Here is a 25,852-nt window from a genome sequence, read left to right as displayed (position 1 = left end):
GGTTAAACAAATTTGAATTTTGAGACCTCTCCTTTAAAACATAATTATTAGTCTGAAAGGTTACCACATAATTTTAAAGAGAGTTATATAAATTATAGTGAGCTTCTTGGCTGGATTTGCTGATGCATATGCAGCTACATCATTGAGTACAAAAAATTGAAAACTATAGTAATAACAAGACAAACCCATAAATATTAGACACAAAGTACATTTAAAAAAATACATTTAGTTTACCTTACTGCCAGTGAGTTGACCAAGATGGGGTTTAAGATCTTCACCAATAACAGAATAGATGGCTACAAGGCAAAATACACTTGCTTTGCGAACACTGCTCTCTGTATTGTCATAACCCTGAAAAAAATTATGGTTGAGTTAAGCAGATTGTTGTATTCTACTGCAACTGTGAAAAGTTACATTAACCTTCTTGGATGATTTGTAATCTCTAGGGAAATATCAGCATTATATCTTTTGTATGTCTGCAGATAATCAGAGTATATGTGTTTTAGAAATAAAAGTGGCCTACCAAAGGTTGAAATGCAGATGTTTCTAAACTGAGAGCTTTCCCAACACCATTATCTGTTCATAAGTATCATGCGATGAAGTCAGCAGAGAAGCACAAGGGCAATGTTGGCTCTGAACAAGCATGAGTTGTGTGCATTTAAAAAATGGTGACACTCACACCCAGGATTGGCTGAAACATATCCACGAAATACAATGAAGGGCAATTCTTGTTGCTGTTTTCAAAGAACAGGAGGAGGCCATTCAGTTCCTCGAGCCTGTTCTGTCATTCAATTATATCATGGCTAATCTCTACCTCAACTTAATTTACTCGCCTTTGTTTCATATCCCTTGATGCCTTCATCCAACAAAAACTCACCCAATATAAAACTATCAATCTCAGTCTTGGAATTTTCAGTTGACCCAGTATCTACTGCCTTTTGGGAGAGAAAGTGTCAAATTTCCACTACCCTTTGAGAAAAAAAACACCATTCTTCATAATCTCTAATGTTAACATTATGCCTTCTGGTTCTGGATTACCCCATCAAAAGATATAGTTCTTCAGTATCACCTCTAGCAAATCCCTTTATCATTTTAAATTCCTTGGTTAGATCAAGCCCTCAACTTCCTACATGCAAGGGAATACAAAACAAGCTAATGCAACTTGCCAGGATAATTTAACCTTTTTTGGGTGATCTGATACCACACATTTTAACCCCTATCAAAATCGAAAGTTTCTCTAGTCTTTATTAGAAAGACCAGGGCTTACATGGTACATTAACCTAGCAAAGGGGCCAGTTAAAAAAATGTTGAAACCCCTGTTAAAAGGGATAGTACAGCCTAGTTGTCTGGAAGCCCAGGAAAGATATTATGGTTTGCAGATTAGCCAGAAAACTGAAGTTTGGTTCTAATTCATACTGAAATTAATTTTCCTTTGGAGCACGTTAATTGTGACTGATGAATCTACAATGATTTGTAGATTCATGCCCATCAATCCCAAAATGGATTCAACTGTTGGTAACAGTCAAAGTTCCTCAGCTTACAAATGGAATTTGTTAACAATATTGGCTGAACCAAAAATGCAACTGTTTTCAGTGGAGTTATGATGGGCACTGTTTCAAAGCAGATGTGGTCTGACAACGAGGGAAAAGATGCAGCAAATTCCATATGGCTTCCTGTAAATTATACCTCTCTTAAGTAGCAACTGTAAGTACTGCTACTGCATCACAGCACACATATGGGTGTGTGTTTCAGTTCAGAGGAGACTTGATCAAGCTTCTGGAGACTGTTTTCTATTTAAACAGGTGACATAGAAAGAGACATGGCCAGTCCATATGACCCTGCTGGCTCTGAAAGAGTTACCCAATTAGTCCCATTAACCTTTTTCCACAGAGCCCAGAAAATCTTTCCTTTTCAGTGTGTATCCAATTCCCTTTTAAAGTTACTATTGAATCAGTTGCACCACCCTTTCCAGATTATCCTAACTTGCTTCATTTATAAAGCTCAGGACCCCATTCATTTTCTTTAAACAGCCTTCTTAACTTGTCCTGAACCCTAGGTCTCTCGAAAATTAAAACAAAATACTGCGGATGCTGGAGATCTGAAATAAAAACAAGAATCTAGCAGGTTTCAAAGAAGAGTCATATTGGACTCGAAACGGTAACTCTGATTCTCTCTCTCTCCACACAGATGCTTTTAGGCCTGCTGAGTTTTTCCAATGTTTTCTGTTTTTTGCCCCAGGTCTCTTTGTTCCTGCAGCCGCTTTAAAATTCAACCATGTTGCTTCTTCAGCCTCTCATTCTTCTGTCCAAAATATATGACTTCTCACTTCCCTTCATTAAATTCCATTTGGCATAAGTCCATTTTAGCAGTTTGTCCGTTGTCCTGAGGTCAGATCACTGTTTACCATATTTCAGTGTTTTATGTTAACTGAGAACTTTGAAATTACAGCTGTTATACTTAAGTCCAGGTCATAGTTATATGTTAAAAAAACAATAAGACCATAAGACATAGGAGTACAAATTAGGTCATTCGGCCCATCGAGCCTGCTCCGCCATTCAATCATGGCTGATAAGTTTCTCAACCCCATTCTCCTGCCTTCTCCCCGTACCCTTTGATCCCCTTACCAATCAAGAACCTATCTATCTCGGTCTTAAATACACTCAATGACCTGGCCTCCACAGCCTTCTGTGGCAATGAATTCCATAGATTCATCACTCTCTGGCTAAAGAAGTTTCTCCTCATCTCTATTCTAAAAGGTCTTCCCTTTACTCTGAGGCTGTGCCCTCAGGTCCTAGTCTCTACTACTAATGAAAACAGCTTCCCCACGTCCACTCTATCCAGGCCTTTCAGTATTCTGTAAGTTTCAATCAGATCCCCCCTCATCCTTCTAAACTCCATCGACTATAGACTGAGACTCCTCAAACGTTCCTCATATGTTAAACCTTTCATTCCTGGGATTGTTCTCGTGAACCTCCTCTGGACCATTTCCAGGGCCAGAGCATCCTTCTCGAGATATGGGGCCCAAAATTGCTCACAATATTCTAAATGTGTTCTGACCAGAGCCTTATAAAGCCTCAGCAGCACATCCCTGCTTTTATATTCTAGTCCTCTTGAAATAAATGGCAACATTGCATTTGCCTTCCTAACTACCGACTCAACTTGCAAGTTAACCCTAAGAGAATCCTGGACTAGGACTCCCAAGTCCCTTTGCACTCCAGATTTCTGAATTCTCTCCCCATTTAGAAAAAAGTCTATGCCTCTATTCTTCCTACCAAAGTGCATGACCTCACACTTCCCCACGTTGTATTCCAACTGCCACTTCTTTGCCCATTCTCCTAACCTGTCCAAATCCTTCTGCAGCCTCCCCGCCTCCTCAATACTACCTGCCCCTCCACCTATCTTTGTATCATCTGCAAACTTAGCCAGGATGCCCTCAGTTCCTTCATCTAGATCATTCATGTATAAAATGAAAAGTTGTGGTCTCAACACTGACCCCTGTGGAACTCCACTAGTCACCGGCTGCCATCCTGAGAAGGACCCCCTTATCCCCACTCTCTGCCTCCTGCCAGACAGCCAATCTTCTATTCATGCTAGTACCTTGCCTCTAACACCATGGGCTCTTATCTTACTGAGCAGCCTCCTGTGCAGCACCATGTCAAAGGCCTTCTGGAAGTCCAAGTAGATAACATTCATTGGCTCTCCTTTGTCTAACCTACTTGTTACCTCTTCAAAGAATTCTAACAGATTTGTTAGGCATGACCTCCCCTTGATGAAATCATGCTGACTTTGCCCTATTTTACCATGCACTTCCAAGTATTCTGAAATCTCATCCTTAATAATGGACTCTAAAATCCTACCAATGACCGCGGTCCTAATACCGACTCTGGCAGGGTTGGGGGGGGGCAACACCACTGTATACTTCCCTCCACTGAAAAACACCAGTTCACCACCGCTACTAAAGGGAAAATACACCGGTGCTGGACATTTGAAATATAAACAGAAAACTCTGGAAATACTCAGCAGGTCAGGTCATAACTGTGGCTTGAGAAACAGAATTAATAGGCAGGATTTTCCCATGAGGCCTCAGGACCCGAACTATGGCACCAAATGGGGGTAAAGAGCCTGCACTTGCCAGGAGCCAGACCTGGAAAGCTACTTTCCCAGGGGTGAAATCCTAGCTAGCTGCTTCTGTTCTCATTGGGAGAGGCGGGCACTACTGAGGTAGGTAGGCGACCTCAAGGGTGCCTCAAAATGGAGATAACTTTGAAGATATAAAATTTAAACAATAAATTCAGGGAGTGAAGCAGGCAGGCCCCTCAGAATGGAAGGAAGCCCCTCTGGTGGCAGCATTTGGACCGCAAGTTTTGCTTCTGGCGGCCCCCTCCAGGCTGCTGCAGTGAAGCTGTCTCCATGGAGCATTTCTCTGGAGGGTCCTCTACATTGCTCCTAATTAGGGCCTTAATTATTTAAATTGGCTGCCCACCTCCATTCAGCAAGTAGTCTATCCATATCCTGGTTGCCTTTGGGAAACCTTCCCGATGGCAAGAATGCATGGTGAGCAGTCCTGACACAACTCCTGCTTTTTTCTCTGTGGCCAACTGGCTGAAATGTGGGTCAGAAACCAGCACTGTGCAGGAAGCAGTCACTCATTGTGACTTTCCGTTGGGTGGTTAATTAATGGCCAAAAGATGGACATGCTGTTCAATTTAGGATGGTGGAGGGCTCTTAAAGCTAGAAGGGCCAGAGCCTTCCTGTTTGAAAGGAGCAACACACTGTAATGTAAGGTAAGGAAGAGAGAGAGTGCCCCAACATGGAGGTGGCATCCATCCAACTTTTTTAAAGTTTAAATTGAAATTGGTTGGGGAGGGTGTGTGCGAGTGCATGTGTGAATATATATATATAGTATGTATGTATGTCTGCGCACATTGAGGGCTGGGGGAGGGGTGGGAGACGGAGAACCTCTCTACAGGGCGGCCTGTGGCTGCTGCAGCGCAGGGAAGGCCTCTATGCTTGTCTGGAATGTTGGTCCCAGGTCTGCCACTGGGAGGCAGCCTCCAGGTATCTAAACTGGCCCAGGCTGCCTGTGAATCCCTGTCAGCCTTCTTCTGGTGTTAAGTGATTCCTAACTAGCTGTGTTGGCTACCTGCTGGGTGCAGATGTGCGGCCATGCCTCTCCCCATCACCCACTACCTTCTTGCCTCCATGAAAATGGCCCAGGATGGAGCCGGGGGACTAGCATGCCAGCTGGCGGGGCTATTTTTACCTCCCACCTCCGAACTCAGCAGGGATTAAAAATCAAGTCCACGTAATGAGCAAGTGTTGCCTGGCCTGCTGACAATTTCCAGTATTTTCAGTTTATATTCATCTCTTGCTGGTTTGATTCTTATAGTCATGGAAAAGGAAACACTTGGAGGGAAGGGAAATCATATGTTTAGAGGAAGCTTTTCAAGTCAAAATAGTAACTTGCTTTGAGCAGTTAAACACCCATCTATGGTTTGATTGTTGTCAATGCTGATTTGGTCAATAGCTATTTGTATTGGATGTGATCTGTGAACCGATTGCCTCGTAACGGGAAACATACTCAATCTTTGACCACACGAAAAACAGACCACTTGGCATGTTCTAGACTGTTACTGGAGTTACACTTTGTTTCTGGTTTGTCTGGTCTGTCTGATCACTATCTCAATTAGTGTGAAATGATCCTCAAATTGTTACTCTGAGTAATTACCAGTTTTCTTAAAAACATTATTAAAATACTCTTTACATGCAGCATTTTCATATTATGAGCATTATAATAGTATTATAATATAGATTGGGAGGCCATGATTACTCAGTTATTTGAAAAGGAGTTCTTCAACCAAAACTGTTTGAGAACCATTACCCTATAGCATTGCACAAGTAGGCAAAACCTAGTGCTGTCTTCAATTCAGGCTGGTTTAGAGGGTGGGAGCATATTGAGACCAAGGTGCAGGAAGTGGAAAAATGTGTTGGGGAGGGGGAAAAAGAGAGAGGAGAAGGGAACAGGGGAAAGATGGCAGGTGGGGAAGAGGAAAGGAGAGGAAGAGGGGAAAAGAAGAGGAGAGGATGATAGAGGAGGATGACGAGGGAGTTAGCAAAGTGTTCCAGAAAATTAAATCAGCAGGCAATTTTAATATATAATGGAGACAATACTGATGGACTAAATTGCACCATATATCCAACACAGTTTTCTCAAATTGTCCAAATCCCAGTTTACATTCACTCAGTTAAATAGTCATCTAAATGTTCTGATTATATTATTAACAATCTGAAGTCAGTTTTTTTAACCACTACTCAACTTAACAACTATGACTGATTGACTTTATGCTGATTAAGTTAAACTGTATAAACTATTTATATTTGCAGCTCAATGGTAGCTACATACCATTAACAGACCAGGAATAATTTCAGGCAACAACTGGTTCAGAGTCTCTCTTTGGACTCTCTCTATGATCTTGGTTTGCATTTTGATGGCTGCTAGGTTGATGGGGCATTCTGCAGTCTGGATAATAGGACAAAGCACTTTAATACACTGCTCAGGGTTGATGGACGTAGCCAGGGCTGTAGCAGCTTCTTCGGCAGCTCTTACCACCTAATGAACAATACATAGATGTTAGAATTCCATGATTCTTTTCAGCAAGCACGATATTGCTTTTACCTGTACAGAAGAGGGGGAGGAAATCAGTACTAAATGTGTACAAAGTCTTAAGAATGTTGAGTGTTATTAAAGTATCAGTGACCCTGATTCACAGTAGCACCCACCTGTTCATTTACTATTACTGTTAATGGACAGGATGCTGCTTCCTTGCTTGTACAGATTTTCCTGTGCCAGGCACTGTTCTCTTGATGAGTGAGCAGTTTGCATTATTCCACTGTTAAACTGACAGCCTCTTGCTGTGATAACTATTTATTTTGCCTCTAGGTTCTCCTTTCTGCACCCTGCCTCCATTTGATTCCTCTTTAGGTAATTTAACTGAGATTACAGTAATTATGTTAAAGTATCATACTACCATTCCATTGCTTAGTTTAAGTGGACAGATTCACTGCTCCTTAAAAGAATTATCTTATTTTCTATTTAGATGTGTCCCAATTACACAAAGACCAGAGTAGCACGCCCAGCTGGGTTGATGGACTCCGATAAACTACTCTACAATAGTAAGAAGATTCATAGAGGCCAAATCTTAGTTAGTGTATAATTTTATATTAAATAAGTGAAGAAACATCGTATTACATTTCATAATATATTGTTTCTTCAAACTATGTTCCTTATATCAATATACTGTTGCGACGACCTTTGACCCAGAAGCAGTACATGAAGGAAAATCTGTAATTTATTTAAAATGTCTGTGATATCTGTAATTAGTTCTAAGAATGTTTGAAAAGGACTTTTAAGAGTTTGCATCAATTATAAAGGGATCATCTGTAATTTTCTTGTATAAGAGGATATTGGTCCATGTGACCTGGTGGCCCTTGATCTGGAAGCAGTACCAACAGGAAGGAAGTTGACATAGGAAAGCCACGTAGCTGGCAAACACAGGAGTGTTGCAGCATGGGAAGAACAAAGGTGGCCCATTTACTGTGTGTGTAATACAGTTAAAAAGGGCAGAAAACTGAAGACAGGGTTAGAGCAGAGATTGTGAATTGGACAATTCGATGACTATACTTCAGTTTTGCCAAAGCCAATCAGACCATTTAACAAGGTTTTATTAAGAGAGTCAGATCAAGACTGTCGTGAACTTAGCCAAGGAGGATCTGCAGGAATGTGTCGTTTATGTGAAGACTGTCTGTGGGGGATTAAGATGGAGTGGAACATAGGATTTAGGAACAGGGATAGGCCATTCAGCCCTTTGAGCCTGTTTGGATTTTGAAATGCAACAGTACTACATGTCCCATCTGGCTTGCCATAATCATGAAACCTTGATCATGAGGCAATCGCTTTGTTAGCTGCCATTTTAGATCAGTTCAATAAAGACTCACACTGAGAAAGACACTAAGAAGTACTGCTGTCTTTGAACATGAAACATGGTATCAGGAGTGGATTTAAAATAGTGTTTTAAAACCTGGAACTGCTGCAGAGAAGCCAAAGCTCAGAAAGGCATACATAAAGGTTCAAATCTGCTAAAAGGGGCTGAAAAAAGGAAAAGGAAAAGCAAACATATAAACAGAAGGCTGCAAGTAAAAGACTGGGTGAGTTAACATGGCTGTAAGCTTTCCCCTGCCAGCTCCTCTCGAAAGGAAAGGTAGTATGTGGCAGAACTGGCAGCTTTTCCACTTACAATGGCAAAATTACGAGATTACAACAGATTTAATTAACAAGCCAGAGCTGATAAGTACAGCCACACTTTTAACACTGCTGGGGAGTGACTGCTACAAATTGTATTCCACTCTCAATCTATCTGACAAAGGAAACAGACAACAGAGATTTTGAACGCCTGAACCTACGTTTTGAACTCTGAGTGAATGTTTCTTATGAATGCTATGTATTCAACACGAAAACTCAAGGTGCAAACGAGCCTACTGAACAGCATGTGACTGCAGTAACACAGCTTGCAGAATCAAGTGAATTTGCGTAGCTAAAAGATGATCCGATAAGAGGTAGAATTCTCTTAGGCTTATGAGACTCCTTAATGAGAGCAAATCTAGTGCAAGAGGAGAAACTTATGCTCAAGAAAGCAATAGGTGTGTGTAAAAACGAGGAAGTTGTAAAATGTCAGCTAGAGCACATGTATGTCAGAACATACCAGGAGATACATTGTGCTGAAACACATTCTAGGTCAAAAGAGCAGAACAATCGCAGACAAAGGACAGGATGCAAATACTGCGGACAACGTCATACAAAAGAAAAGAAGGATTGCCCAGCATGGGGAAGCAGTGTTTTCACTGCAAGAAGCTGAATCATTTCACACACAAGTATTTGGCTACAAAGAAGCAAAACAAACCTATATAGATAGCCACTGGAGAGATATCAGCAGAAGAATCTGATGAAGCACTATACACGATGCAACAGGTTGGTTGCATCACGTCGATAGGTGATTAATGGTTTGTGATTGTTACAATGATGACCACAGGAGGGTATCAAGCGAATAAGAAGTGTCAGAGATACACTGGTGCGTTATGCAACATCATGACCTTCACAGACCTGTGAGAAGTGGCTCAACATGGAGATCCGAAAATGAAGTCCTCAAAAGTAAGGTTGAGGCTATATGATGGCACGATACTCATACCAAGAGGGCAAATTATTCCGAAAGCCCAATGCAATGACAAGAAGGAAGATCTAGAATTACTGATCCTAGATGGAAGGTAACAGCCACTCATCTCAGCTGAAGTAAGTCTAAAGCTTGGAATGGTAACCCTGAACATGCCAACAGAGATTTACAATGTGTCGCAGCACACAAAACCATTGGCTGCCGAACAGATCCTGGAGCGGTACAAAGATGTGCTTACAAAGTACAGGGTTGGGATGTTTACCCAGAGAATATAATCCAGAAGTAGATGAGAGTGTAAGACCAATTCAACATCTATCAAGAAGAGTTCCAAGTGCCTAAAAGACAAGCTAGAACATCTAGGATAGAAGGGAATAATCAAGAAAGTGACAACTCCTACAGACTGGATTAGCAGCATAGTGGCAGTGAAACAACCTGGAAAGCTGACATTATGCTTAGACCCAAAGGATTAAACAAAGCCTGAAGAGATCTTGCTACCCCATGCCAACCATTGAAGGAATTTTGCCACAACTTGCCAAGGCAAAGATCTTTACTATCCTAGATCCAAAGGACGGTTACTGGCACGTGAAGGTGGATGAAAGCAGTAGCTTTCTAATGACATTCTGGATTCCATTCAGGAGATACAGATGGCATGAACACAAACAGAATGATGCTACATTGAGAAAGAGTGCCTGGCTATTGTTTTTGCTTGTAAGCATTTTCATCAATACCTGCTTGGGAGAGACAAAGTAACAGTGGAGTCCGACCACAAGCCACTTCAAAGCATTTTTCTCAAACTGCTACTATCCGCTTCAAAGCATCTGCAAAGAATGTTACTTAGTTTACAGAGATATTATCTGGATGTGACATTCACGCAAGGGAAACAGATGTACATTGCAGGCATGCTGTCGAGAGCACTGCTCCCCATGAAGAAAGTTGAGAATGCTACAACAGAATGTGAAATCTTCCAGGTTCAACATGAAGCAGCAGCTCAACATGATCGGGAAGTCATCAATCCAACAGAGACAGTGTATCTGACAGACAAGTGCCTTATTCAAATCAAGATAACTACCTAACAAGATGCAACTCTCCAAGTGCTATATGTAGTAGTGATGAATGGATAGCCTGAGAGCATCAAGGACATACTTATGGTCACAACAGCATATTGGGCATACTGTGATGAATTGACAGCCCAAGATGACATCTTGTACAAAGGAAATAAAATCATCCCTAAGGAGAGACACCGAAGCACATCCATGTAAGCCATCAAGGAATTGATTTAAGTCTGAGAGAGGGAAGGGAAGTGCTTTACTGGTCGAACATGAACAATGAAATTAAAAACTACATAGGCCAGTGCAGCGCTTGTAATGAGAATCAAGCTAAACCAAGCTAGAGACAGTTGATGACGCATGACATCCCAGATAGACCATGGATGAAGCTGGGAGTAGACTTCTTCACTATAGCAGGAACTGACCATTTTGTCACTGCTGACGACTATTCTGACGACTAGGAGTTAGACCAGCTGACTTCAACGATGACAGGAAAAGTAGTAGAATGCCTGAAAGCACACTTCAGTTGTTATGGCATTCCAGACACTGTGATAAGTGATAAAGGCCCTCAGTTCATGAGTGAAGAGCTTCACAAGGATTGGGAAATTCAACACCATAATCATCTCTGCACTATCCCGAGTCGAACAGAAAGGCTGAGGCAGCAGTGAAAATCGCCCAAGGAATCATCAAGAAAATGAACAAATCTAGCACAGATATATCCGTGTGTGGAGAGACACAGCAACTGAAGGCATGGAATATAGTTTAGTCCAAAGACTAATGTCACGTCGCATCCAAACTACTTTTCCAATAGCAAAAAAGCTACTGAAACCATAAGTAGTAACAGGTGTGAGTGAAAAAAATCAAGGTAAAACGGCAGAAAGCCAAATTTCATTTTGGCAAGACTGTCAAACTGCTACCAAGGCTATGCATTGGTAAGCTAGTCAGGGTACAAACCATCAACACTCACAGCAGGAGTCAGCCCACATGGCAACTTGGGACATGTGTACAGAAGTTATCACCTTGACCGTACATGGTGGAAGTGAATGACATGTACCAGCGCAACCGGCAGCATAAATGAACAACTAGTGAAGCTGTTCCTTCACAGTAATTGGGATGGTCAGGAAGATGGGATCTCACCAGCTGCACAGCGTACACAACGACCACCACTTTCAGAGGTCCACTTGTCCCCAACAACGGAAAAGGAACAACAGGTACCACGACAACAATTGCCACAGAAAGGACACTCGCTGGACAAGGTACATCACCCAGATGAACAGCCAATGACAACACGCACATGAAACATTAAAAGACCAGCACGACTTAAAGGCTATGCATGCAATGCAAGTGTAGAGACTGGCGAATAGAACAAACAGTTGTTAATGCGTGAGAACAATGGGTAACTCTCAGTTACACAGGATTGTGCATGCAATTGTGTCTTTTGTTCGTTAGGAAAAGGGGGATGTTTGGATCTTTCATTTGTTATGAAAAGGGAGGTGCTTGGCTTTGAAATGCAATAGTGCTACATGTCCTATTTGGTTTGCCCTAGTCTTGTGACCTCTGCCATGTGGCACTCTTCTCTGTAAGCTGCTTTTTTAATAAGTTCAATAAAGACTTATGCTGAGAAAGACACTCAGAAGCACTGCTGTCTTTGAACATTAAACAGAGCCTGCTCCATCATTCAATAAGATTACGGCTGATCTGGTTGTGGTTGCAACTCCACTTCGCTGTCTTCCCCCCATAACCCTTGACTCCCTTGTCTATCAAAACTCCAACTCTGCTTTGAATTAATTGAGTGAGCCAGCCTCCACTGCTTTTTGGAGAAGAGAATTCCACATACTAACGACCCTTTGAGATGAAAACTTTTTCCTCCTTTCCTTAGATTGTAGACCTATTATTCTTAATCGGAGTCTCCTGGTTCTAGTCTCTCCCATAAGTGGTAATATCGTCCCGGTATCTGACTTAGTAAATCCCCTTAGGATCTCATATGCTTCAGTAAGATCATCTCTCATTTTTCAAAAAGCCATAAGATAAGCCCTTATCCCAGGAGCTACCAATGCAGATGGACTAGAGGATTGTATATTTTTGCCTCATAATTTAAACCCTGGGAGTCCTTGGGTAGAATCTTGCATCTTTCCCTGTGGCGAGTTTGGTGGTGTCGGGGCATTTAACCAGGAGGGAGGGATATGGGTGGAGATCCCACCTCCTTCCCACTTCCACTCTCATTAAGTCTGTGGTGGGAAGGCTTGTAGACAGCCTATTTGCCCCACTGTCAATTAGTGCCCTCATCCCTCCCAGTTGCTGGTATTCGCCACGTGGGGAACATGACCAGCAAATCCAGATGTTGCTTGCTTGCGGGCTCCCACTCAGTGCCTGATCGAGAGACCAGGAATTGGAAAAGGGGGAGGCCTTCAGAAAGCAACATCTCTGCCCTTGCTGCTGCCAGCTCTTCACCATGGCCCTATCCATGACCCCCGCTCCTGCCATCACTCATCTCTAGCCTGGGATCCATGACAGTGTTGGTAAAAGTGACCACTGCATAGTTGTTGAGACGACTTCACTTTGAGGATACAATCCATTGTGTTGTATGGCACTTCCACCATCCTAAATGGCATAGATTTCAAACAGATCTAGCAGCTCAAGACTGGTCATCCATGAGGCGCTGTGGGCCATCAGCAGGATCCTACTCAAACACAATCTGTAACTTCATAGCCCGGCATATCCTCCACTCTACCATCACCATCAAGCCTGGGGATCAACCCTAGTTCAACAATGAGTGCAGAAGGGCATGCCAGGAGCATCACCAGGCATACCTAAAAATGAGATGTCAGCCTGGTGAACACAAGATTACTTGCATGCCAAACAGCATAAGCAGCAAGTGATAGACAGAGCTAAGCGAACCCACAACCAAATGATCAGATCCAAACTCTGCAGGCCTGCCACATCCATTCGTGAATGGTGGTGGACAATTAAACAACTCACTGGAGTAGGAGGCGCCACAAATATCCCCATCCTCAGTGATGGGGGAGCCCAGCACATCAGTGCAAAAGATTCGGCGGAAGCGTTTGCTACAATCTTCAGCCAGAAGTGCCGAGTGGATGATCCGTCTTAGCCTCCTCTGGAGGTCCCAGCATCACAGGTGCCAGTCTTCAGCTAATTCAATTCATTCCACGTGATATCAAGAAATGGCTGAAGGCACTGGATACTGCAAAGGCAATGGGCCTTGATGATATTCCGGCAATAGTACTGAAGACTTCTGCTCCAGAACTTGCCGTGCACCTAGCCAAGCTGTTCCAGTACAGCTATAACACTGGCGTCTACCCGGCTATGTGGAAAATTGCCCAGGTATGTCCTGTACACAAAAAGCAGGACAAATCCAACATGGCAAATTACCGCCCCATCAGTCTACTCTTGATCATCAGGAAAGTAATGGAAGGGGTCATCAACACTGCTATCAAGTGACACTTGCTTAGCAATAACCTACTCACTGACGCCCAGTTTGGGTTCCGCCAAAGCCACTCAGCTCCTGATCTCATTACAGCCTTGGTTCAAACATGGACAAAAGAGCTGAACTCCTGAGATGAGGTGAGTGTGGCTACCCCTGACATCAAGGCCGCATTTGACCGAGTGTGGCACCAAGGAGCTCCAGCAAAACTGGAGTCAATGAGAATCAGGGGGAAAACTCTCCATTGGTTGGAGTCATACCTAGCACAAAGGAAGATGGTTGTCAGAGGTCAGTCATCTCAGTTCCAAATCACTGCAGGAGTTCCACAGGATAGTATCCTAGGTCCAACCATCTTCAGCTGCTTCAATGATCTTCCTTCCATCATACGGTCAGGAGTGGGGATTTCACTCATGATTGCACAATGTTCAGCACCATTCGCAACTCCTCAGATACTGAAGCAGTCCATGTCCAAATGCAGCAAGGCCTGGATAATATCCACATTTGAGCTGACAAGTGGCAAGTTACATTTGTGTCAGGCAATGACCATCTCCAAGAAGAGAGAACCTAACCATCACCACCCTTGACGTTCAATGGCATTACCATCACTGAATCCCCCACTAACAACATCCTGGCAGGGGGGTTACCATTGACCAGAAATTGAATTGGACTAGCCATATAAATACTGTGGCTGCAAGAGCAGATCAGAGGCTAGGAATCCTGCAGCAAGTAAATCACCTCTTGACTCCCCAAAGCCTGTCCACCGTCTACATGGTACAAGTCAGGCGTGTGATGGAATACTCCCCACTTGCCGGGATGAGTGCAGCTCCCACAACTCTCAAGCTCGACACTGTCCACGACAAAGCAGCCTGCTTGATTGGCACCACATCCACAAATATTCACTTTCTCCACCACCAGTGCACAGTAGCAACAGTGTGTACCATCTACAAGATGCACTGCAGGAATTCATCAAGGCTCCTTAGACAGCACCTTCCAAACCCTTGATCACTACCATCTAGAAGGACAAGGGCAGCAGATAGGTGGGAACATCGCCACCTGGAAGTTCTCCTCCAAGTCACTCACCATCCTGACTTGGAAATATATTGCCGTTCCTTCACTGATACTGGGGCAAAATCCTGGAACTCCCTTCTGAACAGCAGTGTGGGTGTACCTACACCACATGAATACACTGGTTCAAGAAAGCAGCTCACCACCAACTTCTCAAGGGCAACTAGGGATGGGCAATAAATGCTGGCCCAGCCAGCAAAGCCCACATCCCATGATTGCATGAAAAAATGTCATCTCTTCAAAAAAAAAATCCCATGACCTAATTGTCTGAGAAGCTGGTGGTCAGCCACTTCCTTATTCCAATGCAGTCCACGTGGCACAGGTACAACCCCAGTGCTGTTCGGGAGTACAAGATTTTGACCCAGTGACAGTAAAGGGACAACGATATAGTTCCAAGTCAGGATGGTGAGTGGCTTGGAGGGGAACTTGCAGGTGGTGGTGTTCCCATGCATCTGCTGTCCTTGTCCTTCAAGGTGGTAGGGATTGCAGGTTTGCAAGGTGCTGTCGAAGGATCCTTAATGAATTGCTGCATTGCACCTTTGACATGGTACACACTGCTGGCCCTATGCATCAGTGGTGGAGGGAGTGAATGTTTAAGGTGGATGGGGTGCCAATAAAGCAGGTTGCTTTGCGAAAGCTGCACTCATCCAGAGAAGTGCAAAATATTCCATCACTTTCCTGACTCGTGACTTGTAGGTGGTCGTCAGGAGGTGAGTTGCTCGCTGCAGAATTCCCAACCTCTGACTTGCTCAGGTGTCACCATATTTATATGGCTAGTCCAGTTCAGTTTCTGATCAATGTTAACCTCCGGGATGTTGATAGTGGGGAATTCAGCGATGGCAATGCCATTGAATGTCAAGGGGACATGGTTAGGTTCTTGCCTGTTGAAGATGGTAATTGGCTGCCTGAATTTTGCCTAGGTTGTGCCGCATATAGACACAGACTGCTTCAGTTTCTGAGGAGTTGTGAATGGTGCTGGATATTGTGCAATCATCAATGAACATCCTGAATGGGCCGTGGCTTGTTCTGGAGCACAAGTCTTCAGTTAGACTGCTGGAATGTTGTCAGGTACCAGAGACTTTGCAGTAACCAGATTCTTCAGCTGTTTCTTGATGTGGAGTGAATCAAATTGGCTGAAGACTGGTATCCATGATACAGGGGACCTCAGGAGAAGGCAGAGATAGATCATCCATTTGGCACATCTGGCTGAAGATGGTGGAAAATGCTTCAGCCGTGTTGTACCGGGTTTCCCCATCACTAGGGATGGGGATATTTGTGGATCCTCCTCCCCAGGTTAGTTGTCTAATTGTCCATCACCATTCATGACTGGATGTGGCAGGACTGCAGAGCTTTGATCTGATTGTTGGTTGTGGAATTGCTTATTGCATACTGTTTCTACTGCAAGTAGTCCTGTGTTGTATACTTTTTGGAATGTCTGGTGTTGCTCCTGGCATACTCTCCTAGACTCTACATTGCAGCAGGGCTGAACTTCCAGCTTGATGGTAATGGTAGAGTTGAAGATATGTCAGGCCATGAGGTTATATATTGTGGTTTAATACAATTCTGCTGCTGCTGATAGTCCACAGTACCTCATGGATGCCTTGTTTTGAGTTGCCAGATTTGTTCCATGTCTAATCCATTTAGCATGATGATGGTGCCACACATCATGATGGAGGGTATTCTGAATGTGAAGAAGAATTTTATGTCTCCACAAGGACCACGTGGTGGTCTCTTTTACCAATGCTGTCATGGAAAGATGCATGTGCGACAAGTAGGTTGGTGGAGGACTGATAGGTTTCTCCCTCTGTTGGTTCCCTTACTATCTGCTGCAGGCCTTGTCTAGCAGATATGTTCTGTAGGACTCAGCCAACTCAGTCAGTAGTGGTACTAATGAGGCATTCTTGGTGAGGGACATTGATGCCCCCACCCAGAGTACATTCTGTACCATTGTCACTCTCATGTTGAACACTAAATGGAAGGAGTACTGATCCATCAGCTGGGCAGAGTTGGGGCAGGGGTGGCAGGGGTGGGCAGGTAGGTGGTAATGAGCAGATTTCCTTGCCTATGTTTGACCTAATATCACGAGAATTTATGGGGTCTGGAATCAATGTTGAGGATTCCCAGGATAACTCCCTCTCGACTGTATACCACTGTGCCACAACCCCTAGTGGTTCTGTCTTGCTGGTGGGACAGGAAATACCCAGGGATGGTGGTGGTGGTGTTGGGACATTGTAAGATATGATTCAGTGAGTGTAACTATGTCAGGCTGTTGCTTCATTAGTCTGTGGGACAGCTCTCCCAATTTTGGCACAAACCCTAGATGTTAGTAAGGAGGACTTTGCAGGGTCGACAGGGCTGGCCTGTGCACTGTTGTTTCTGGTGCTTAGGTCGATGTTGAGTGGTTTCATTCCTTTTGTAGCTGTTTGGTCCAACTGAATGGCTTGCTGGGACATGTCAGAGGGTGTTTAAGTGTCAACCACATTGGTGTGGTCGGGAGTTACATTAGACAGATTTTTGATTGATAGGGAGTTGAGGGTTATGGGAGACAGGCAGCAAAGCAGAGTTAAGGCCATAATCATATCAGCTATGATCTTACTGAATGGCAGTGCAGGCTCAATGGGCTGCATGGCCTTCTGCTACTTCTTATGATCTTAGCATTAATTACAAAGGCATTACTTACACTGTTTTGCGTGCGCTATTTTGAGCAGATATAGCAGCTGTACACACTTGCACACTTCAGCTCTTCAACAGCACAGGTGAAATTGACCAGAATACTATCTCCCTCCCATTTAGATTAGGTTATGTTTATTTGTGCCACAACATGAGGGGGAGGACTTCCTGCATATACACAGATGCAGTGTCAGTGTCACGTTGTTTAAAGTGAGAAACGTATATAAGTGTAGCTCTGCTCTTGCTGAGTTTTGCATTTTTTTGCAAGCTAGAGTCTTAGAACTTTCTCCTTGACAACAAAATCAGCCAATGGAAAAAAATTGCAACTATTCAGACATCAACCATTTTAACAGTCGGATTCCTGTAATGGCAAAAATGCTCGCTGAGGGAGGAAACATCTCAGTAGTTTGGGTGAGGGTCAGTCTTGGAAACCAAAACCACCCACTTTTAACTGGAGTTTCTCCACTGGTGAAAATCAATAAAAAATATTTTGAATAAAATACTTAAGAAAAAAAAAATCATGACTCAGTGTGGGGCTCTAGACAATGACCCTGGGATGAAGAGTCCCATTACCTCTGAGATGAGCTAACCAGGCTGTGTAGGCACTCCCTGCACCAAGCTTTTCCAACTTGGGTGACAGCCCCACAAGTGACCCCTCTTAAGGGGGCAACACTCATAATTTAGACATACATATATTTTTTTAATATTTCTAAATGTTAGACTCTACACAGATTGGCTTTAATACAAAACTTTTAAAACTTTTGTCCCCCCAACCTCATGTCTCAGTAATTATAATTCTACCAGGTATTAACACTGACACTTCGGAGGGTTTTTAAACTCCACTGATGCTCCTGCTGCTGACTGGAATGGCGCTGGGAACAACTGTGCATGTGCCGGCTGCTGCACTGCGGGCCGAACTCACACATGTAACCATTCCTGACGCCTTGCTGGTCAGTGGCAGGAGTTACATGGTTTAGGTTACTAGGACATTTAGGGCAGGATTTTCTGTTTGGAGTTGGGACCCTGACGCCGAGATCAATTATGGATGCCCAACTCTGCAGAGTGTTGGGAATAGTCACCCGACAATGATTTTTGCAGGATCGGCCAATAAAGATGGCGTGTGGGTTCCTGAGGCAGAGTTGTGAATAGGAAGATCTCTAGCAAAGATAAGTCGGCAGGTCCACTGGCCAAGGTATGAGCTGCTGATTATTAAAAAAAGAGAGATGGTGCTGCAAGATGTAAGTGCCAGTTGAAGACCAGGTAACAAAGTTTAAGTTAAAGATGTCCACAGCTGCCTGACTGTGATCGTGGAGGGGCCATTTCATCCTGGACACAGCCTTCTCGAAACTGGCAAGGAGACAGGATAGTGCCAGCAAACTGGCATGCTGGCAGGAAATTCCCAGCCCACTTGTCTTCAGTCCCACCCTCATTGGGCCTCAAAATCCTTCCCTTCAGAGTGAGAAGTGCAGAGATGGGGGATGAAAAGTCACTCCCTGCTTCTTAAAAATTCCTTGTTTATGCTAGGCACTGCAATAGTTGACATCAAAGCAATTGCTATAAATGGTGGGAACTATATAAGTGGAAAAATCTTAGTTACCAAACTGAAAGAAGTTCTACATTTTAGTGAAAATTAATTTCCATTCTTTCTTAATGTCCCTCAAAAACATACATTTGCTTTTCTCAAATAAGCTGGGGATTAGCTTCTGCCGCAAGGGAATTGGTTGGCATCAGAGAACAAGCAGCTGATAGGCCAATATGATGCTTTATCCACTTCTGGTTATGATGAAAGGTAGCAGTGGTGCCAGTATCTCAAATATCAGTACTAAAACAATGAAATAGGGTGATTAAAGCCCATCTTAAAAAATGCAAATATTCACAATGGCTGAAGATGCAATGCTCAAGATATCCTTTGAAAAACATGAAAGATAGACCAAGAGTCAACAACTTATTCTGGCATTTGCGTATTGTTAAAATGGTCTGTCAGCCAAAAGCAATTACTGGTCTTCTACACTGCAGCAATTTCAAATCTGTGCTGAGCTGTGTTAGATGGAACTGGGTACAACAAATAGTTGAATCAAAAGTTTCAATTATTGTTTATAATCTGGATGAAGACACTGTTTATCAATCTATCAGATGATATTGGAGCAACTGAAGAACACCAAGGTGAAATTGGATTGTGAATAATGTTGGAGGAGATTGAGAACCTTAGAGGAATCCAACACCTTTTGTCTGGCCACTCAAATCAGTGTGCTGACAAATCTTTCCTAGAATGCTACCGAGAGGCAACACTATATCTGAACTAGTTTCATCTTCTGTCTAGAAGCTAGAGTTCTCTAGAACCTTCAGCCTCTGAGTTTGGAAGACTGAATTTTGTGCTTCTTGTCTATATAGTAAACTTTTAGAAAGCAAAATGGCTACGTTGATTATTGAATTTCTTGACCTTGCATCATATCAAAAGACATTGCATGGAGGTATTATAGTTATTAACTAGTGGGAAGAGTCCATAACATGTGATATCCAAGTTGAAACCAGAAATGGAAATGCAAGTTCAACTAACAAGAATTGATGCAATTGTTGAACTAACGCCGAGATACAAAACATAGAAGTGTGTACAGTATTGACAAATTGACAATTTTACATTGGCTAATCTTAAATTTTACTTAGCTTTCATCTAAAATATTTTAGACTTCAAAAAATTTTAACAGGAATAAGTAGTGAAGTACAATTTGCAGAACTGCACTACTTTACCATGTAGAAAATAAATGGAAGTGGGGAAAGAAAACCTTAATTCCCTTTCATATGCATAGGTAATAGATCTCATTGTTGTCAACAATGTAGATTTAAAAACACTAATGATGCAGTCCAGAAAAATGCTTTACTTACAAAGTATGAGGCAACCTAAATAGCAGTGGATGCACAAGAGGAAATTACCTAGCTCTTCTGAGACAAGTCATCTCTCGTGTACCCCACAACAAAGAATGGTTGCAAGTCTTAATTGTGTGAGGAGGTGGAAACAACAACAACTTATATTTATTCAGCACCTTTAACATCATTATACACCACAAGGTGCTTCATAGGAGCATTATAAAGCACAATTTGACACTGTGCCACAGTCATATTCAGGCAAATTATCAAAAGCTTGGTTAAAAAGGTAGCTTTTAAGGAGCATCTTAAAGGAGGAAAGAGAGGTCGAAAGATAGAGAGGTTTGGAGAATGAATTCCAGTGCTTAGGGTCTTGAAAGCATAGCCATCAATGGTGGAAATTAAAATTGGGGATGCTAAAGAGGCTAGAATAAGAAAAGCATAGATATCTCAGAGGTTGTGAGGCTGGAAGAGATTACAGAGATAAGGAGGGGTGAAGCCACAGAGGAATTTTAAAACAAGGGTGAGAAATTTCGAAACATTAACTCTGTTTCTCTCTCCACAGATGCTGTCAGGCCTGCTGAGTTTTTCCAGCATTTTCTGTTCTTATTTTATATGAGAAATTTAAAATCTAGGCATCACTTAACTGGGAGACAATGTCAGCAAACACAGGGAATGGGTGAACAAGATTTGGTGTAAATAAGGGCATGGGCTGCAGACTGGAACAAATAGAAATCACAGTAATTAAACATTAAACGGAATAAAGGGAGTGAGAATGAATGAACATGAACAGGTTTAGCTAACTCATCTTTGAGCTTCAGTTTCTGATTGTAATATCTCACTAAGAGACATGGTTCCCATTGATTGCTATCCAAGATACTTCCATAAATGGCCTTTTGATTCTGTGATATTGTCAGTGCTTCAAATTAACAGTAATTTTGTTCGCTACAAGTAGAAAGGAAAAGAAAATGTGGAACAACAGTACCTTGTAAGAGAAGGGGAGCAGGACGAAAAAAATCAGCACGGTCGTACATTTTGGGGGGGGAAGAGCAAACTGGACAGGTTGTAAAAATCACAGGATAGAGAATTAGGCAGAAAAACTATAACAATAATAGAGCAGAGAAATGCAGAAGCCTCGATAAGAATCAAGATCAACATTTGTTTCCAGTGATTTGGGCAGCTCAACGGATAATAAGGTACAGTTTTCTGCATGTCCTACTGCTATACCATTATTTTCTGTAAATGCAAAACTTTCAGCTATTTTTAAATGTACAAAGACCAATGAGTCCTCTTAGCGCTAAGTTCTTTTACGCTGAACTGATAAAACTCTAGAATGGATGTTATAGAAAGTTTCTTCTGTAAACAATGTTTTCATTTTCTGTACATTCAAAATTGCTGTCAGCTGCAAGGTTTCCACATTTACAGACCTGTGCTGAAGGACAGCTTTTTGTTTGAATTAATGAAGAAAACATCGTTCAACCACCTTTACCATAATTTGGGCTGCCATGCCAAAGAATATCGTATAAAGATTGCAGATAATCAATAGAGTTGTAAACAATTTTTTTGCTTGATGATCAATTAAAGAGAAATACTTGCACAAAAACAGTAAAACAAATGAAATTTGCTATTCCTTCATTTTCAACACAAAAAAAATCAGTGAACAACCAACCTCTTTTTGGGGGTCCTTGTGGGCTTCCAAAGTCCTTATGATAGTGAGTTCTGCATAATTTTTGAATCTTTCTGGCTGATGTTTTAAAATCTCTTTTAAAACTCGCAATGCCAATGCTCTGATTGTATGCTGTAATGCCAAGAAAAAGAAAGTCAAAGCTAACAAATTTCTCATTATATAAACTTTGAAGACAATTGCACAAAGGTGAACAGGAAGAAAGTTTTCATAATGTGAAGTCCCATCCAATGGCAAAAACTTACCCCAACTCGACTTCCCGCCTCAACCCCCCCTCCCCGACCCATTATGGTTATTTGAAGGACAGGATATGTTCTAGGCCATAAGAGGGTTAGGATGAATCAAAAGAGGAAAAAATCCAAAATATCTCAACATATGTTCACATCAGGCTCAATCAGCTGATATGTGTTCTCAAGGCAATGCACACAGTGATATCATGCATGTGATTGATACATTTTTTTAAAAAGTCAGCACCAAGACAAGGAGGTTTAATCCATGAAATTCTAGTAACTTACTTATGGCAGTTCAACTGCTTCTTGAATAACCTCAAAGTTTCTGCTTATTATCATGGTTAGTAGATTATTCCAAACATTTATCACTATGAATAACATTTGTCCTAATACTGGGCTAAAGTTGCTTTCTACAAATTTTCATTCTGTTTTCTGGTCCTATTTTCTCAGCGCTTAGTAATACCAGGGTTGGTCTTTTTGGGTTTGTTTTAACTATGCCATTTAACATGTTGTACATTTCTATGGGGCCACTCTGAACCATCTTCTGATGTGAGTGCAAAATTTAATCTTTTGTAACATATGTTTTCAAGAAGAAGTTTCTATTCTCAAGAAGGAGTTAGATATAGCTCTTGGGGCGAAAGGGATCAAAGGGTATGGGGAGAAAGCGGGAGCCATGATCATAGTGAATGGCGGAGTAGGCTCGAAGGGCCGAATGGCCTACTCATGCTCCTATTTTCTATGTTTCATAGGTCTTCCATGTTAAATTTGGCAAAAGATTGCTATCTTTTCTGTACACTCCCCACTTTTATTCCCCTGATGTGACTAAAACTGAATACTGTGGCTCTGATTTTGTGATCATTAACTTAAATGCAGACTTGCATTCTATTGTGCTAACCTTCTGTTGGCTCTTTAAAAAAAATTCCTTCACCACATTTTCTGGATAGTGTAACGGCTATTAGTTTGGATCAGTGGTAGTACTCACACCTCTGAGTCAGAAAGTCATGAGCTCAAGGACTGAAGCACACAACATAAACTCAGATTTAAATCCTGTAATTGGAGAGTGAGACATGAAACTGAAGCCCCCTACACCTATTCAGGTGGACATAAAAGATCCTATGGAAATATTCAAAGAAAGAGGAGCTCTCCCAGTTCTGTTTAACATTTATCCCTCAGTGCCTTCAAAATTGATCAATTGGTTATTTATCCCAATGTTGTTTGTGAGTTGTATGCATATTAACTGCTGGATTTGACTACATAACTATCATTACACATCTAAAGTCCTTAGAATCATACAGCACAGAAGGCAGTCATTCAGCCCAGTGTGCCTATTCTGGCTCTTTTTAAGAACTACCTAGCTAGTCCCAGTTCCATGTTCTTTCCCTATTGCCATACAAATTGTTCCTTTCCAAGAATATAAGCAATTCCCTTCTGAAAGGTACTATTGAATCTGCTTCCACCACCCTTTCAAACAGTACATTTCAGATCATAACAACTTGCAGTATTAAAAAATAACTGTCACTTCCCTTCTGGCTCTTTTGCCAGTTACCTTAGTGTCTTCTGGTTACCAATCCTCCTGCCAGTCGAAACTGTTTGTTCATATTTATTTGATTAAAGCCCCTCTTAATTTTGAAAACTTCCATTTAAGTTCCATCCAACCATCTCTGCTCTAAAGAGAATGAGCTAGATTTAATGGCCATGGCAATGAGCCCATCCACCACTGGAGAGCCAGTGGCAACCCCACCACAGCCATTCCCAAGTACCCTGATGCGACATAAAGCTAATCAGGCGGCTTCCTGGTTTTCACTGGAGTTCCCAGGGCCTAATGATGAATATTTCACCTCAGAGCTGCTGGTTAATCAGAGGATGGCAGCTTTTCAGTACTAGCAGCGCCATCGGAAACGATGGCCACTGCTAGTATTGCAGGGGGCCCAGGAAGAGCAGCATTGTTGGAGGCACTGTAACACAGGTAGCGAGTGGGCCACTGGGCCCAATCAGCTAGGCTCCAGTGAGGGAGGGGAGGCTTGTCATTTTGGGTGGAGGGGGGGGGTGGGGCAGTATCTTCCCATGGGGGTGGCCCATGTTGCCAGTGGCTCCCTCCACTGGGCAGAGGGTGCTCACACAGGAAGGACATTCCCACCTTCTGGGCCACAAGCAGGCCTATTAGGGTATATGGTGGCCTGACCAAATGGCGTGGTCCCCACTCTCCTGGAATAATATGGCAGCAGGCTGAGGACCTTAAGTGTCCCTTAATTAGTAGTGTCACAGGGATCAATGCTGGGGCCTCAATCTGTATCAGTGACTTGGATGAAGGGATCGAATGTATGGTAGCTAAATTTACTGATGACACCAAGATAGGTAGGAAAGTAAGTTGTCAAGGTGAGGCAAAGAGGATACAGGGGGATATAGACAGGTTAAGCGGATGGGCAAAAAATTGGCAGATGGGCTACAAAGTGGGGAAATATGAACTTGTCCGCTTTGGCAGTAAGACTGGAAAAGCAGTATACTATTTAAATGGTGAGAGATTGCAGAACTCGGTGGTACAGAAAGATCTGGGTGTCCTGGCACATGAATTTCAAAAGATTAGTATGCAGGTATAACAACTGAATAGGAAGGCAAATGGAACACTGGCATTTATTGCAAGGGGAATGGAATATCAAAGTAGAGAAGTTTTACTGCAGCTGTCCAGGACTTTGGTGAGACCACGCCTGGAGTACTGAGAACAGTTTTGGTCTCTTTATTTGAAAAAGGATAAAGTTGGATTAGAAGCAGTTCAGAGAAGGTTCACTTGATTCATTCCTGGAATGAAGAGCTTATCTTATCAATAAAGGTTGAAGAGGTGAAGCATTTATCCGCTGGAGTTCAGAAAACACATTAGATTGTGAGGGTACTTGATAGGGTGGATATTGTTTTTTTTTCCAATAATTTATATAGATTTTTCTTTTCCCACCTATTTCCATTATTTTAAAATCTTTTATGCCCCCCCACCCCCACTAGAGCTATACCTTGAGTGCCCTACCATCCATTCTTAATTAGCACATTCGTTTAGATAATATCACCAACTTCAACATCTGTGTTCTTTTGTCTGTGACATCCTTTGATGATCTGCTCCTATCACTGCTTGCTTGTCCCTACAACAACAACCCCCCCTCCACTTCTCTCTCTCTCTCTCTCTCTCCCCGCCAACATTAAAGCAGCTTATATTTCACCCCTCTCATTGTAAAGAAAAATCAGTTCTGTTGAAGGGTCATGAGGACTCGAAATGTCAACTCTTTTCTTCTCCGCCGATGCTGCCAGACCTGCTGAGTTTTTCCAGGTAATTCTGTTTTTGTTTTGGATTTCCAGTATCTGCAGTTTTTTGTTTTTATCTCTGTGTTTAATTGACTGCCACTGCTCTTCAAGAAATGCCTACCTTGAAGAAGTTCTGTTCGTCTCTGCGACAAGATTTCCGTATCTCTCTTTTGCCTTGTTCACCTTCACTGCTTTCCATTTCTCTCCTGGTGTTTGACAGGTGTTTACTAAAACCCGCTTTCACAGCCATATCTCCTTTCTCAGTGACTGTCTCCATCTCCGACTTACCCCACGTGGATTTCAACTGAAATTCCACCCCTCATGTTTTGAACCCACCCACG

At 42.5% G+C, this 25,852-nt stretch overlaps 1 protein-coding gene across 15 annotated transcripts in view; it reads right to left on the bottom strand.

Annotated features, from left to right (window-relative positions):
* The window catches only part of clasp2 (cytoplasmic linker associated protein 2), a 557,389-nt gene that overhangs the window by 5,345 nt on the left and 526,192 nt on the right, over positions 1–25,852 (bottom strand). For all 15 annotated transcript variants that reach the window (XM_041189359.1, XM_041189360.1, XM_041189361.1 and 12 more), the window contains 3 exons: positions 21,979–22,107; positions 6,404–6,610; positions 235–351 (listed from right to left, as the gene is read on the bottom strand). In XM_041189359.1, coding sequence (XP_041045293.1) covers positions 235–351; positions 6,404–6,610; positions 21,979–22,107 — 453 coding nt within the window. The remainder of the gene's footprint in view (positions 1–234; positions 352–6,403; positions 6,611–21,978; positions 22,108–25,852) is intronic.

The sequence above is a fragment of the Carcharodon carcharias genome, chromosome 6 (assembly GCF_017639515.1).
Source record: "Carcharodon carcharias isolate sCarCar2 chromosome 6, sCarCar2.pri, whole genome shotgun sequence".
Classification (NCBI taxonomy): domain Eukaryota; kingdom Metazoa; phylum Chordata; class Chondrichthyes; order Lamniformes; family Lamnidae; genus Carcharodon; species Carcharodon carcharias.
This window is presented reverse-complemented; position numbering and strand designations above follow the sequence as displayed.